Source organism: Halictus rubicundus, chromosome 5, assembly GCF_050948215.1.
Source record: "Halictus rubicundus isolate RS-2024b chromosome 5, iyHalRubi1_principal, whole genome shotgun sequence".
In the NCBI taxonomy this organism is placed as follows: domain Eukaryota; kingdom Metazoa; phylum Arthropoda; class Insecta; order Hymenoptera; family Halictidae; genus Halictus; species Halictus rubicundus.
This window is the reverse complement of record NC_135153.1, coordinates 2,637,670-2,653,065: the sequence shown is the minus strand read 5'-3', so window position 1 is coordinate 2,653,065 and position 15,396 is coordinate 2,637,670. Positions and strand designations below refer to the sequence as shown.

At 39.6% G+C, this 15,396-nt stretch overlaps 1 protein-coding gene across 1 annotated transcript in view; it reads left to right on the top strand.

Moving 5' to 3' along the window:
* The window catches only part of LOC143353980 (protein O-mannosyl-transferase TMTC1-like), a 428,910-nt gene that overhangs the window by 387,381 nt on the left and 26,133 nt on the right, over positions 1-15,396 (top strand). The window contains exons 11-12 of the mRNA XM_076787624.1: positions 11,707-11,847; positions 15,189-15,388. Coding sequence (XP_076643739.1) covers positions 11,707-11,847; positions 15,189-15,388 — 341 coding nt within the window. The remainder of the gene's footprint in view (positions 1-11,706; positions 11,848-15,188; positions 15,389-15,396) is intronic.

Sequence of the window (15,396 nt, the reverse complement as noted above, 5' to 3'; positions counted from 1 at the left end):
GTTATTAACGTAAAACACGGACCAATAAGAGCACGGCTACCAGCGGACGGATTTCGGCGCGGCCAATGCCAACGCCGCGCTCAGCGGGATCTATGCTCTGATTGGTCCGCGTTTTTCGGTAATAATTCCTCAACAAAACCGAGGAGAACATTTTCGCAAAGGAAAAAGTTACATGAAATCGAGAAAGAACGTTTCTAGGACAGTCTATATAAAAATTTGATTTTTTAATTTCCACCTTAGGAACAGAGTGGCAATCACCTTATCTTTTCATACACGACACGTGATTACTGAATATAATGTTTGCATTCGTGAAACAAAATTTCCAAAATTATGGAAATTGCTACTAAACAAACACAAGATATATTACAATGTTTGTAATTAGAAAGCAATTATTTTTTAATATTTTTCAGTGAAAATTTCATGTCGGTATGCTTTATGGTTCGAAAGTAATATCATCGATCGGTGGTACTGTACGTCGAGAAGTGAGTCGTCGGACGTTCCATGCGATTAAGAAAATTGAGAGGAGTAGAAATGCTTACAGTGCTTCGAAATCATTGCGGGAACTCGTTCCGTAAATGCTGATAGGGTTGGAAGGCTTGAATTCCGTGATTTAGTGCCGTCGTATTTCACTTTCATCGACGTTTCCGCGCAGAAAATGTAATACCTCACCATCGGTCGATTGTTTTATATCGGCGACAGGTGTATAATCAGTGGCGTCCTTATCTGCACCATTTATCCGATCGGAATGCTGGCCAGGAAAGCTTGGTTTTAGATCGATTCAACGATAATGACAATGGGATTCACGGTGTCCGATTCGTGTGTTGCTAATTATTCTGAAGTTTCTACGTATTTGTCACTGATAATGATCGTGAGAAATGCTTAAGTCACGTATTCTTTGTTCAGAAAAATATAAAAACTGACTTTAAACACGCATAACTCTTGAACCAGTGAATTCCTAACACTAAAACTTGGATTTTTGGCATTTTGTCGTCAAAATATATAGGATTGTACAAAGGAAAAGTTAGATATTTCTGGGTTGCTAAGGTGAAGTTTAACCAACGACCAAGCTAACCAAGTAGATTCTAGAAATTCAAATAATACATTCAAAGATAGGACGCTTTGTTAATTTTGCTGGTCAAATGCATCTATTACCCTGTACATGTCTGCGTCAAGAGCGTATATTAGGGGGACCCATAAGTAACCAATTATTTTGGAATCTAAAACAAACTTTGTAGTAAATTCAAGTTTTCATTTCTTAATTTATTATATAATCTCTATCATTGTCAAGGACAGTTTGCCATCTTTCCTGCAAATTTTCAATCCCCCTCTTCTAGAAATCCAGGGTTCGTGAAGCAAAATATGACTCAAGGTGTCTCCTTACATCTTCTGCAGAAGTGAATGTTTTATTTCTTACATAATGCTCCAGAGATCTGGAAAGATGATAGTCAGAGGGAGCAATATCCGGTGAGTACGGGGGGTGCGGTAAAACTTCCCATTGCAATTCTTTGATTTTTTCCTAAGTGAGGTTCGCTGAATGGGGCCGGGCATTGTCAATTTGCAGTATTACACCTTTTCTGTGGACTAAAGATGCCCCCTTTTTCAATAGTCCTGAATACAGCCATTGTAATTGCTGATAATACAACTCAGCAGTAACTGTTTCTCCAGGTTTCAACAACTCAAAGTGAATTATGCCACGACAGTCCCACCGAATGCACAGTAACACCTTTCTAAGTGATAAGCTAGGTTTAGGGGTTGATATTGCGGTTTGATTTGCATAAAGCCATTGCTTGGAACGCTTTATGTTATCATAAAGAATCCATTTTTCATCTCCGGTAAGGATTCTGCTAAGAAATGGATCTCTACGAAATTTGGATCGCAATGAAGTGGAAATTGATCGACGAATATTCTTGTTGGTCTCAGATAGTTGATGCGGTACACATATTCCTTGCATATATGCCTTTCCCATTTCGTGTAGGTGCCTTTGTATAGTTGATCATGAGGACTCAAGGCTTCTGGATAATTCTTGTATACTTAATTTTCGATCAACTTCCACTAGAGATTTTAGGGTGTCATTATCAAATTCAACTGGTCGTCCAATTCGAGGCCTGTCAGAGAGATCATAATCACCAGCAGCAAACCTTCTGAACCAACGTTGACACTTGTTGACCTCCAATACATCTACATAAACATCGCAAATTTTCTTTGTTGTTACCGTTGCAGTAAATCTCGCATGCAATGAAAAAGTATGCAATGACGAATATGATCCTCGGAAGGGGTATGGACGCCGCCATTTTATTACAGGGTTGTAAAACAAATTATACGTTTTAGAATATTTTGAACACGGGCTGCTTTACCAAAAACTGTTAAAGAATACGTGTTTCCTCTTCAACGATCGGTACAGAACTAAAGGCAAAACAAATTCTTTGCAAATAATTGATTACTTATGGGTACCCCTAATACATAAGTACGTAGGAAATGTGGATAATAAAACTTTTACATTTGCTTTATGAACAATGTTATTATAGTCGAACTTCCTGTACATTTTCAACTAACTGGTTTTATCTCCTCGATATGTACAGGGTGGCCCACATAACTCTGAACAGATCGATTTTAAAGTTCTTAGTCTTAAATTGCATGGAACTGAAGGGCCTTTCTGACTACATAAACGTGAAGTGGCCTCCCTTCCCCTTTAACGGGGGAGGGGAGGCACCTTTGTAATTTTAAATGGAACCCCCTATAAAATATTACATATTTAGATTCTACCGGAAAAAACAAGTCAATTTTGTCTGAAACATTTTTTTGTCAGATACTTCCATGATGAGATATAACAGTTTGAAGTTTCGAGTTGTACTTTAAATTAAATGTTCAAAATGTCCACCACGGGCTTGTAAACATTTATTTACTCGAAACATCAAAGTTGTTCTAACATTTTTAACATTTCAGGAGTCACTGAAGCGCAAGCGTCACGTATTCTTTGTTTCATATCCTCTTTTGTCGTCGGTGGTTCAAACATAACTTTGTCCTTTACATATCCCCATAAGAAAAAATCTAATGGGGTTAGATCGGGGGATCGAGGAGGCCATTGACGAGGTCCCCCACGACCTATCCATTTGTTCCCAAATTTTTCGTTCAAAAATTGCCTGGTGATGATTGAAAAATGTGGAGGAGCGCCGTCTTGTTGGAACCACATTTCTCTTCTAACGTGCAGTGGCACATCTTCCAAAAGCGCAGGCAAATGATTTTTTAAGAAATCACAATAACTTGCAGATGTTACAGTTTCTTGAAAAAAATAAGGTCCAATCACAAAATCTCCTATTAGGCCACACCAAACATTTAAAGACCATCGATGTTGAAAGGGAACACATCGCATCCAATTTGGGTTTTCCACGGCCCAATAATGCAGATTATGTCTATTTACATGCCATGAATTCATAAAAGTGGCCTCATCGGAAAAAAGTATTTTGCACAAAAAGTCGTTTTCCACAACACCCTGCAGCCACTCACAAAATCTTACGCGGTGATCGTAATCTGCTATCGAAAGCTCTTGTGATAAAACCATGTGATATGGATGATACTTTTGCCGTTTCAAAATTCGTTGAATTGATGAACGACTAATATGTGATGTTTGTGCAAGTGTACGTTGACTAATATGAGGATTTAATGTAATTGCAGCAAGAATACTGGCACTATTATTTTCATTAGTGACAGCTTTAGGTTTATTGCGAGTTTTTTTACACAATTCACCGTGCTCGCGAAGCCGCTTTTCTAAATTATGAAATGTTGCATGACATTTTTTGATCCCATAACGTTCAAAAAACATCACTGCTGCACGTCGATAATTTTTTTGGCATTCACCTAACGTTAATAACATATTCACTTCTGTGTCAAAAGTAGCCATAATCACAATGTTACTGCTTGAATAACAGCTCTAACCTGAAAACGTTTTCATAGATAAGTGAGTCAAACTCAAGAATTGTAAATATTATTGTTTGTGTTTCTTCACGAATAAGCAAAGGACTCAAGCGCGTATAATTCCATAACGCTATTTCCGAGCGGTTCAAGTACCTACAACTCGAAACTTCAAACTGTTATATCTCATCATGGAAGTATGTGACAAAAAAATGTTTCAAACAAAATTGACTTGTTTTTTCCGGTAGAATTTAAATATGTAACATTTTATAGGGGGTTCCATTTAAAATTACAAAGGTACCTCCCCTCCCCCGTTAAAGGGGAAGGGAGGCCACTTCACGTTTATGTCGTCAGAAAGGCCCTACAGTCCCATGCAATTTAAGACTAAGAACTTTAAAATCGATGGCATAGTTTTCGAGATATTGAGCTGTTCAGAGTTATGTGGGCCACCCTGTATAATACGTAAAAAGTCGGTATGAAATATTTCTGTGAGAAATACGTTTCAATGAAATTGACAATTATCGTGTAACTGCTGCCAGAATAGCTTCTATGAACGAAAAATAAATGAAACTTGCTTGAAGTACAGGTTATTCGCGCGACATTCAAAGTGTTAAGTTGCGACTAAAAGGGGGAAAAAGAGAGACTTGCCATGACTGCATTCGCGAAAACTCCTAAACGAAAGTCGGAGCTCACCCAATAGGTACTGAGTGCTTGTCGGAACAAAATCTGGCAGCATCTGTTGCGAAGCAACCGGTGCCGAGCTCGCGGTGTCGCGTCGGCAGGGTCGAAGAAAACCGGCGTAGTGTTATGGTAGTCTGCAGGCGTGTCTCTCACTCTCTCTCTCTCTCTCTCTCTCTCTCTCTCTCTCTCTCTCTCTCTGTGCCTCTCTCTTTCTCGTGGTGTGACATCTGTAACAGCAAATTGACTCGGTCTGGATGTCGTCTGGAATGGCTGCGACCTTATCGCGTAATATTCGATATTAAAGAGAGGGTATCGCGGCGGCGACACGCGGGCCACCGCAACGGCCGCGCCGCGCCCGGGCATGGGAGAATATTAGAAACAGGGATGACGGTTCCACGGGAATGGATCCTATCCGAAGATAGTTGGCTCGTAACGGTGCAACTAGTTTCCAAGGGTCGGCTGCGGCGTCTCAATATGGGGGCCGGGTTCGAGATCGAAGAAAAACACGGAGATTGGATCGACACACGACGGGCGAGAGTTGCAAGCCGGCATGAAGGAAGCGGATAAAAGGGGACAGAACGAAATCCGTCGCGAGTGGATCGCCGGTGACGAGAAAGAAAAGTATAATCCGTGGCCCAGCGTTCTATCGCATCTCTGTGATGCATGTTCACGCTCCCGCGGCGAATCCGTTTTATTCGACGCGCTCGGGATGGATCGTGTGTCCTTTCTGTCCTTTTTTTTTTGCTTTTTTCTCTCTTTCTCCCTTACCATCTCTCTGCCCCTATCTCTCTCTCCCTCCCTCGTTCTATCGCAGCCTCCCTTCCAAATGTTTCATCTATGTTTAAGTTACCCGGGAACAATATTGATTCCCGGTGAAATATTTCGCTCGGAGAACATATTTTTTGATGCGACCGGGATTTACCGACGTCCTGCACGCGAAACAATTTATTCAGGTTCCATCAAGCGCCTCTTTCCTCATCGCGAGCGCCACCGGGCTGCGTTAAGATTTAATTGACCCTCTCCTGGTTTCCCGGGAGACCCGTGCCGCGGTATCGGAAAACTCAATTTCGAGACGTTCTAACCACCGATTTAGTTGAGATGGAAGGAAATCATATTCTTACCCCGAAAACTGGAGTACAGTCTTTACTCGATATATATCCAAAACACGGGTCTAGCCAAGCACAATTATCGGCCAGGAAATACTATTCTTTGGTCCGCACCGAACGTAGAAAAAGACAGCGAAGCTCTAGAGGCCTCTGTGCACAAGTAAATATCATCGGAATTATTAGTGTTATTAGAAAAATGCCACGAATATGTTGGTGAAAAAAAATAATGAAAAATAAAGAGGTTTTGTTATTGTATTATTAGTGGACTCCTGGTCTCACACCGATATACCCAACCCGTATTATCTTTACACTCCTCGGCGACCGAGGCTGTGGGTATAGTACTGGGACTTTAATCCGCTAGATATTTGGGACATATATCGAGTATAGACTGTAGTTGTAAATATCTGTTCGGAAGATTAGGCACCATTTAGGACAGAAAACAATTAAAGAATTATACAAATCTCTGCCGAAACGAATAATTTCTGTGACAGAAAATAAAGGAGGCTCTACAAAATATTAAACAAAACTATTAAAGAAACACTTATTAAACAAATTCTTTTTCAACATTCCATTTTTTGAACTATCCTATCATTTTGCCCCACTAATTTCTCTTGAACACATTTCCCTAGATTTTTGCGGAGCTACAACGTTTTAATAAAAATGGTTTTAAAGTCCAGTTTAATAAAAATTAACAAATGAATAGTGTGCCCTAACTTTTCGTCGCAGACTGTAACATTGTTTGCGCTTCACGTTTCCCCAATCAGAACTTCCGAAGAATTGAATCAATCGTCATTTCTCGAGCAACAACAGACTTGGCCTGAACAATACTCTACACCAGGTAGATAGGTAGTCCGCCTATGCCCGGCAGACAAAGTAAAACAATGCGTCATTAGTTTTCATCTCGGCCGAACAAAGCTCGTTTGCGTTGGTCGATTCAAGTTGCGCCGTACGGGAGTTTCGTACAACACCATCGCAACAGGGTTGATGAAGCCGAAATAACGTAGACCTTGGATTACAAATGCGTTAATACAAACATCCAGCCGGGAGGATCTCTCTGTTCCGAGAGGCGAAACAGCGGATTCGGAATACGTAAATTTCTGTCTCCGCCGCGTGGAAGGCACGACGCTGCGGCTGACTACTGTGCCGGGCGGCTCGAAAGGGTGCGAGTGACATTTTATTAAGTACGGAGTTTCATGCTTAGAAGCAATTTAGACGTACACCGCGGAGCAGAAGTTTCATGTCGGCCCCTCCCGGTGTGTGCGCGGAAAATCGTTTGAATCTTGGGAGTCGTGCCCGGTGATTTAAAGAGCTCTCATTTTGGAGCAGTCTCGCGGGCTCCGCGAGTTTGCTTTGTAATCGTGCGTCGCCGGCGAGGAACGTTTTAATTTAATGCCCAGCGACGGAACACTGTTTACGCCGGCAATGTCGGGCAACAATAACAAACAGCATACGCTTAATATCCGGATAGCACGGGAATTGTTTGCGGATTTTGTGGTCTCATATCGATCAAAATACTTAAGGCGGAAATACAAACTAGAACAATTTTAACAATCGGGTGTTTCGAATTTATACGTCGCGACCACTATAGCGTGATTCTGCATCTCTAGATGGGTAGAGATTTGTTAAAAAACATGGACAGCAAAATTTACCTTGACTTTGAATCTTAAGGTCAAAATTGTTGTACACATCGCGAAGAACAAAATTCTCAAAGGAACTGTAGGTCTCAAGTCAGTCGTTCTCTTAGAAAACTATTTTATTTCACATGTACGGCGTTCCATCTACAGGGTGTCCCGAGATGGTATACATGGTGTTTCACCTAACTCGAGCATCTATAATATCTCGCTTGTTTTTTATGATAGAAGAAAATGTCAGAGGAAAACATTAGTTGGTTCAGAGGGGCAAATATTATGATAGGCAAAAAAATTTGTTCAAGGATATATGTTTCGAGATTTCAAGGTCATCGAATTTTTTTTAAATGGAATGATATATTTTTATTATCGCTATATGATAGCCGAGGTCAAAACGAATCCAACAGCCTGTAAAAACAAAAAAAAAAAAACTACAAAAAATATAACCTTGAACAAATTTTTTTGCCCCATTTTAGTCATACTATTTGCCCCTCTGAACCAACTAATGCTTTCCTCCGACATTTCTTTCTATCATAAACAACAAGCGAGATATTATAGATGCTCGAGTTAGATGAAACAAGCTGCATACTCCTTTCCGATAAATTTGAGTTTGGAAATTCGGCGAACACGCGTGCTATTGAATAGGAATCGTCTGACGCGTCTGGTCATGACCGACTAATTCTACTTCGTAAGAATGCTGTACACGCGAACTTGGCGGATTGTTAACCCTTTGCACTCGAGTGGTGACTCTGAAGCACCACTAGAAATTATTGTGGTATTATTTCAAAGAAATTACGAGAAATTTTACAAAGTATTTGTTACATTACAAAATTTGTATGTAACAGATTACTAAACATTTAAATATTTGATATGTGGAAATCGGATCAGTTTCGTATGAATAAAATGAAAATATTCTAAGACGGAAGAAAAATGTAGTTTTAGAATGAAAATAGCGCCGAGTGCAAAGGGTTAAAGTAAATTTTCTCGTAAACAGCGCGTCAAATGTTTTTGACTTATTGTCCCATGTAGAATCACCCCCTCCACGCTTATACGATTTTGGGACACCCTGAAGACATATAAAACAAAGTAGTTTACGAAACTTTAAAGTTGTTTTTTAAGAGAATGGTTGACTTGCATACATAAAATGCGTAGTATAATAATCACCGAAGAAATATAACGTTAATTCTCCGTTCTTTAAAAGACGCGCAAGACATTTTGCGTAACTTATGACACATAAGCTTGTAACGAGGACGTTTTGAAAGTTTCACTGCACAGAGAAAAGTAACTTGGCCAACTCTGGACCAGCACCTAAGTTGGTCCTAATTTACAATTCATAAGCAACTAGTTCCGCTCATAACAATGTATTCTTCTTCTCAGAGGATTCATCGTGCGAATAAAATAGCGATATTTGAAATCTGTTTTCGCAGATTTATTTCGTATAAAAAATCACACAAATTTGTCCTTCATTTCTCGAGCATAGTTTCCAAGATGTTCGATAAAATATGTTTGTGAAACATTAATTTCGATCCGATTTGCTGCGTTTTGCAGATTCAGACTGCGGTTAAACAAAAGTAAAAAATCTTAACTTTTTGGTAGAGTGTATATACTTTTTCATTGACAAACTTTTACCAAAAATGAACTAATCGATTGTTTGTCTGATTTACAAAACTGTAGAAAAGATATGGATAAATTAGGGGTATTAAGTGCATTTTAATAAATCTATATACGCTAAAAATTTAGATTTGAGGTTTTTTAGTGTAAAAGTCTTAACTTATAGTTATTAATAATAATTATTAGACTGCGGATTTTTATGCAAAATAAAAATTGTCTGCATTGATTGTGGGAAGTAGAGGTAAAATAAAAATTGATTTCATCCCTTTATGACTTTGTTACATTCAAAGCAACATTACAATATTCTTAATTTCATCTAATCTGTTACAGTTTTATATTTTACCCAGCCAATGTCTTCACAAATGTATAAAAATCCGCAGTCTATTTATTATAGATCACACCGACACAATTAGTCTTTGTTTGAAAATTAATTTTGTCCAGTTAATTGTGACGTTCGAACCGCTGCGCGTAGATCCAAAATATCGCTGCCATGTCGTCAGGAAGCTCGTGCCTGATCATAAATAAGGCTATCGCGTACACAAATCAATTGAAGAAACGGTCGCACAGCGTTGCCGATGTAAGGGTAAAAAATTCATTGTACGAGCGTTGTGCTCGAACCTCGCGTATCTCGCCGGGGAGAATTAAATAATTTACCTGGTCCTGGCACGTTCGCGTTTTTACCCGTCCACGGCGACGCGTGTACGAGCATAATCCTTAAATCCGAGGCCGCGAAGTTTCAGAGAAACGACACTCGTCGCGACGGTTTGTCACTGTCACGGGATTCATAGTTGCCGGAGCCACCTCGCGAGACTCTCTCTCTTTCTCGCGGAAAGTGGCTGGAACAATTTCGCCCGCGGACGCTCGCTATAGCAGAGCGACCCCTTATTGACCCCGGTTGATAGTCACGGCTCGTTAACCATCCCTACTTTCGGCGTGCGCGCGAGCAGTCGCACGCAATGGGGTTAATTAACTCGGCACGACAATACCCGGCCGAAAATAGTGTTTTGACGCTATTCACAAATTATCTCGCCGAACGACGGACCCTGTAAACGCCAGCGTGCCGAATCGACGCGATGGCCCGTGATTGTTCCCGGTGCCTCCGAACGCGGCCCAATTGCCTAAATTTTGTCATTTTCTATAGTGCTCGGCTTTGCTAACCGATAAGGCTAGTTTTCGAGAGATTGGCTTGCGAACGCCATAATGTATTCGACTAAACTACAATTCCAGTCAAAATCATAGCACGCGTGTAGGCTATTTTTCATAATAAATGTACTAGGTTGGTCCAAAAGTTTAGTATTGTTAAACGACACGTGCTTATATTTTCGTTAACGCTTGTTTGCTCTTTCAAACAATTTCAAAAAATTTACATTGTGCTCATTAATAAAAGACGGAACGTATTTTTGGGATGACCTAATAGAATTTTGTGTTTGTGATAAATAGACTGCAGATCTTGACGCAAAATATAAATTTTTTAACTGAATTACAACGAACTAAAGCGAAATTGAAATTTATTTTCTTTCTTATTGTGTTTAGCAGATTGAAAATAATATAATACTATGTTCAAATTTTTCTAATATTTTTGATACTTAAAATTACACCCACTAATTTTCGTCATGAACGGTGAAATTACGAGCTCAGAATATGCAGGGCCAGTGATACAAGCCAGAATGTAATTTTTTTTCTGTATGTAAAATAAAACGTTTATGTGTCGTTTACAAGGAAAAGGGGCAAATGCAAATATTTTTTGCTAACAATTTGAATTATTTGAAAATAACATGATCAGGTTCATCGATTATTTTTTTTTTTTTTCCTATAAATGTACAGAATCCGCTGTATGGTTATAACTACGGTTATAATATTATGCTAATAGAGGTGACGCGAATGAGATTCCGTCATGGAAACTTCTTTTCGAATTATAGAGCTCTAAGTAAGGAGACAGCTAGTTTAAGGCTTTCTCGTGTGCATGCATAGCTGTTACCAGGGTCTCTCAAACTCTCCGAAGGCAATTTAATATTCACAGAAGAATACTGGAGGAGATAACTATACATAGAGCTCTGGCAAGAGAACTTAAGAGAGCGTTGCATGCTATTAAAGTGATTAGAGTGTACAAGCCGTATAGAGTCTGTAGAAGATTATACACACGATTATAGAGTAAAAAGAAAAAACTCCATAAGATAGTACAGACAGCACATACAAAGAAGACGATTACGTACTTATAGTGCAGGGAACAATGATATAGAGTCTACACGACGCAAATCAAACGTTCAAGTGGTTAAGAAATGTGACAGAAACGATCTAAAGATCACGTCAGATAAATTATGTACTCCATCGATACAGGAAGATTTTACGGCGGCTTATGTTGTTTGACAGAAAAGGGAAAGAAAAGTTCGTTTAAAGTTAATCGCCCTGATCTGGCGACTCTGGGCCCGCTAGAGGGCTCGTTGGTAAGGTTATTTAGCAGGCCCTGCCTTAGACGCTGGGATATCAGATAGTAGAGGGAAAGGTATTGACTATTTGCCCAATTAGTGAGTATAGTGTAGGCAATTTTCGAAAGAATGAAATATTTGCTGCTATGATATTAATTTTATATTTGGAAAACCATAACGCGTTTGGCAAAGCTTGAGGAGGGTATATCACTGTGACGGTCAGCGTTACAACGTATATCACGCCAACGCCGAACACTGTAATCTTAGTGATAAATTGTGCTATCGTATAGCCAGTATCCCATATCATTAATCACTTTACAAATAAGCGGTGTTTATTTGTTGCAGGCTATGGCCAACGTACGCCAGTGCGCATAACAACCTGGGTACACTCACAATGGGCGACCAAGCGGAGCAACACTTTTTGGCAGCAATAAACGCTCAACCGGAACACGTGAACGCTCATTATAATCTCGGCCAGCTTTACAGGTTCGTAAGTAAATCTGGTCCGATTTGCCTGTCCGCCACAGAGCGGAGCATCGTTGACCATGCAATGCTTTGATATTGATTGTAATTTTTCCACCCAAGTTATTAATATTCATACGTTTTTTAATTCTAATTGTTGGGACACAATATTTTTCCAAGAAACGCTTCGTCGTGCGGCATTTTCGTGTACCACACCTGGCAAAAATTCACCATTAAAAAAAAACTCGCCATATGCACAAATATTAATCGAAAAGTAAATATTATATGTTTATCTTTTTAGTTTCAAACTCTTTGGTTTCAAATGTTAACGATTATCGTTTGTGCAATTACTCTTACCCCACGGAGGGTTAGGTTTAGGTACAGGCTATAAATGAATTTTGGTTTGGTCTGGGTTGACTGTCGCGGGGAGGGGGTGAAGCCTAAAGGACGAATTCAGCGATTGAGAAAAGGCGGAGTTTGCTATCGTCACAACAAGTATAGGGAGAAGTTGTTCAGAATGATGACCTTGACACCATGTCCCAAGGTCATTGAGATCGACGAGGTCGTCCCCATTCCATATAACTACCGAATTTCTTGAGTAGTTAGGAGATTTAAAAGCACAATAATACCCGAGGATGTTTTGTTTGTTTTATGCAAGCCACGTTAAAATTATATTATAATTATTTCATTTACGATTAAATCCTTGAAATGTGATGTAAGACCAAACAGACATACACCACTTTGCATTAAACGGCTTATATCCGTATAATCTTATTGATTATTTCTCAAATGATTTATTTCGATAATTCCCCAGCTGAAATGAACGCATTAAAAATTAAAAATATAAATACAGTAGAATTTTCTCTGAAAACTAATATTCCTCATCTAAAATTTTATCGGGTTAGCGTACGCCATTTTCTGATGCACTCCGATAACCTCTCGAACGTAGCCCGGATAGTAATCCGTCCATTTTCGTAAAAAATGAACGAACGGGTTGACAGGCAGCGGGCAACATGGAAATTAAGGATTACTCTTCGCAACGAATACCCTGGGGTCTAATGGAGTTTCGCGTTGCGCGGAATAAACAGAGAGCTGCCGGAAGAATTTCGAATCCCGTCTCGTTCTATTTTATTAACGTTATATCGGGGGGCGGGCCGAAGTGCATATTCTGCGATAAATTTACCGTGGCAAGATAATCCGGCCGGCGTGGTCAGAATTAAAGTTTAATTAACACCTCATGCTTGATAAATTAAAGTTTAATTGGCGGGAGGAGCGGAGCGTGCGCGCGCGCAAACGCAAACGCCACGGTCCTGTGGAGAACTTTCGGGTTGGTTTCGCAGGGAAACATTGTTCATACGTTTTTCAACCCCTTCAATGGAAAGTATTCTCCTGTGAAATGATTGTTAGCCGTGCTGCAAACGCTGCCAATCGGGGAACCATTGTAAATTCGCCCATTCAAGCCCTTGATGAAACTAGTCGTTTTAATTACATATTTCCATTGTCAAAACGAAGATGAATTTCACGGTAACAATTCCCTCTTGATGATACTCTGACTAGTATTATTTCATTATTGGGTATAAAGGATGGGTAACCTGTGCTGCATAAAAATGCAATGAAACGAAATGCAGTCGTAAAGTTACTTTTATCGTTCGGATGGCTGTATTTTTCGTTAAACCGTTCATTTGTTACGTATTATTTACAGTAAAAGAGTAGGTATTTACATGAAAAATTAAACCACGAAATCATTTGTATACGAATTGGTGACTGCTAGGAGGGGGTGCTTTTCAATATCAATTGCCGTACTTTCAATTATTTATCGATGATACCAACATTTCACGGTTAAATAATATTTTACAAAATGAGAGTATAATACAGTGAATTCTCGATATATGTCATCAACACGGGTCATGCCAGCGTCGTGTATCGTCCAGGACACATACCCGAGCCGTATTATGTTTACACTCCTCGACGTCCGAAGATACTTGGCCCATCACGGGGTACACACCGCGGTAGTGGGGATAATTCCGCGACGTTTATCATCCAGGCCTTGGCGACACATACAGAGAAATCACTGTATTTTTAAACTCAGAATATTTGCCAAGATTATCACCATCTTCGTAATTATTAGAGAATCATATTTGTTATAAACAATTTCCGTGATCACACAATTAGTTTCACTTTAAGGTAATATTAAAATCCCCAAAATAATATTAATCGTACGTGTGTCTAGAATAAATGAAGTTATCGAAGAATATCGACATCCATCGACAATAACAGATGTACCAAAGTTCGCGAACTGACGTACAGAAATGTGTGTGTAAATTTTCGAATTCTGCATTGTACGGTTTGCATATGAAACCATTTGTTTCCGACGGTCTCCCCACAAAATAATATTTTCTCTAAACTGGAAACGATTCGGGAATGTCATGGAATGCACAGGCACCGGTAACTAAGTTTTTAAAAATATTCTAGACGGTAGGAAAAATATGTTTCTAACATTTTGCAAATTGGTAAACGAGAAGAACTGTACGTTAATCAATCTAGCGTAATTGGCAGAAAATTGCTCTTTAAGATCGGCCTAACATGCTGTATCCTGTTTGATGGTTTGGTGACCGTAACAAGCCTAGGCCAAGTAGCCTTGAGGGCCAATACCAAGGGTTGGCATTTGCGATTAAATACAGCTACCTCTACATATACAGGGTGTTTCAAAATCATACGTCGTGACGACTATAGCATGATTCACCTCTGGATCGGTAGAGACCTGCTAAAAAAAAGAACTCCTTTGACCTTGACTTTGAATCTCAATGTCAAAATTGTTTTTTATTGCAACGTATAGTACTCACCGCGTCGGATAAAAGTCTCAAAGGAATCGTGGGTCTCAAGTTAACCGTTCTCTCGGAAAAGAAAACTACTTTATTCCAAATGTCTACAGTGTGTCCCAAGATGGTATAAACGTGGAGGGGGTGATCCGCTGTTTGGTCATCATTGATGATATAAACGCCGTACAACTGGTCGAACTGTACTATCTATTCAAATTCCATGAGACTATTATCTTATTATATCAGTAAAATTCTATCTTAATTAAATATGATGTAATGTTTTATAATATTATTGAAATCTTGTAGTCATCTATGATCGCAACCAAATACAATGAGATAGATATGGCAACAATATTTAACATGCATACATACGAATATATGCGCATACGCTTCCTGACTAGAGTATGCAAAACACATATAATATGCAAAATAGTAATAGCATATCGAAACATGTATTTGCATACAAATCCGCAGTCTAGTCATCACCAATATGCAAAGCATTAAGCCGAGAGCTTTGGTAACGTGCATCCGCCTTTCCATTTTCAGGAAAACGAACAGAACAGAGGAATGCGTACGAATGCTGCAAAAGTGTGTGTCCTTGGACCCGGCATACACGCCGGCGTATTTAGTGCTGGCGAGATTGGCGACCGGGCCAGCGGTCGGTGTTCTCCTCAGACACGTTGTGCGACTGCAACCCCACAGCCCGGACCACCTCGCGGAATATGCTTTCTGGTTATACCAAAACGGTAAGTGA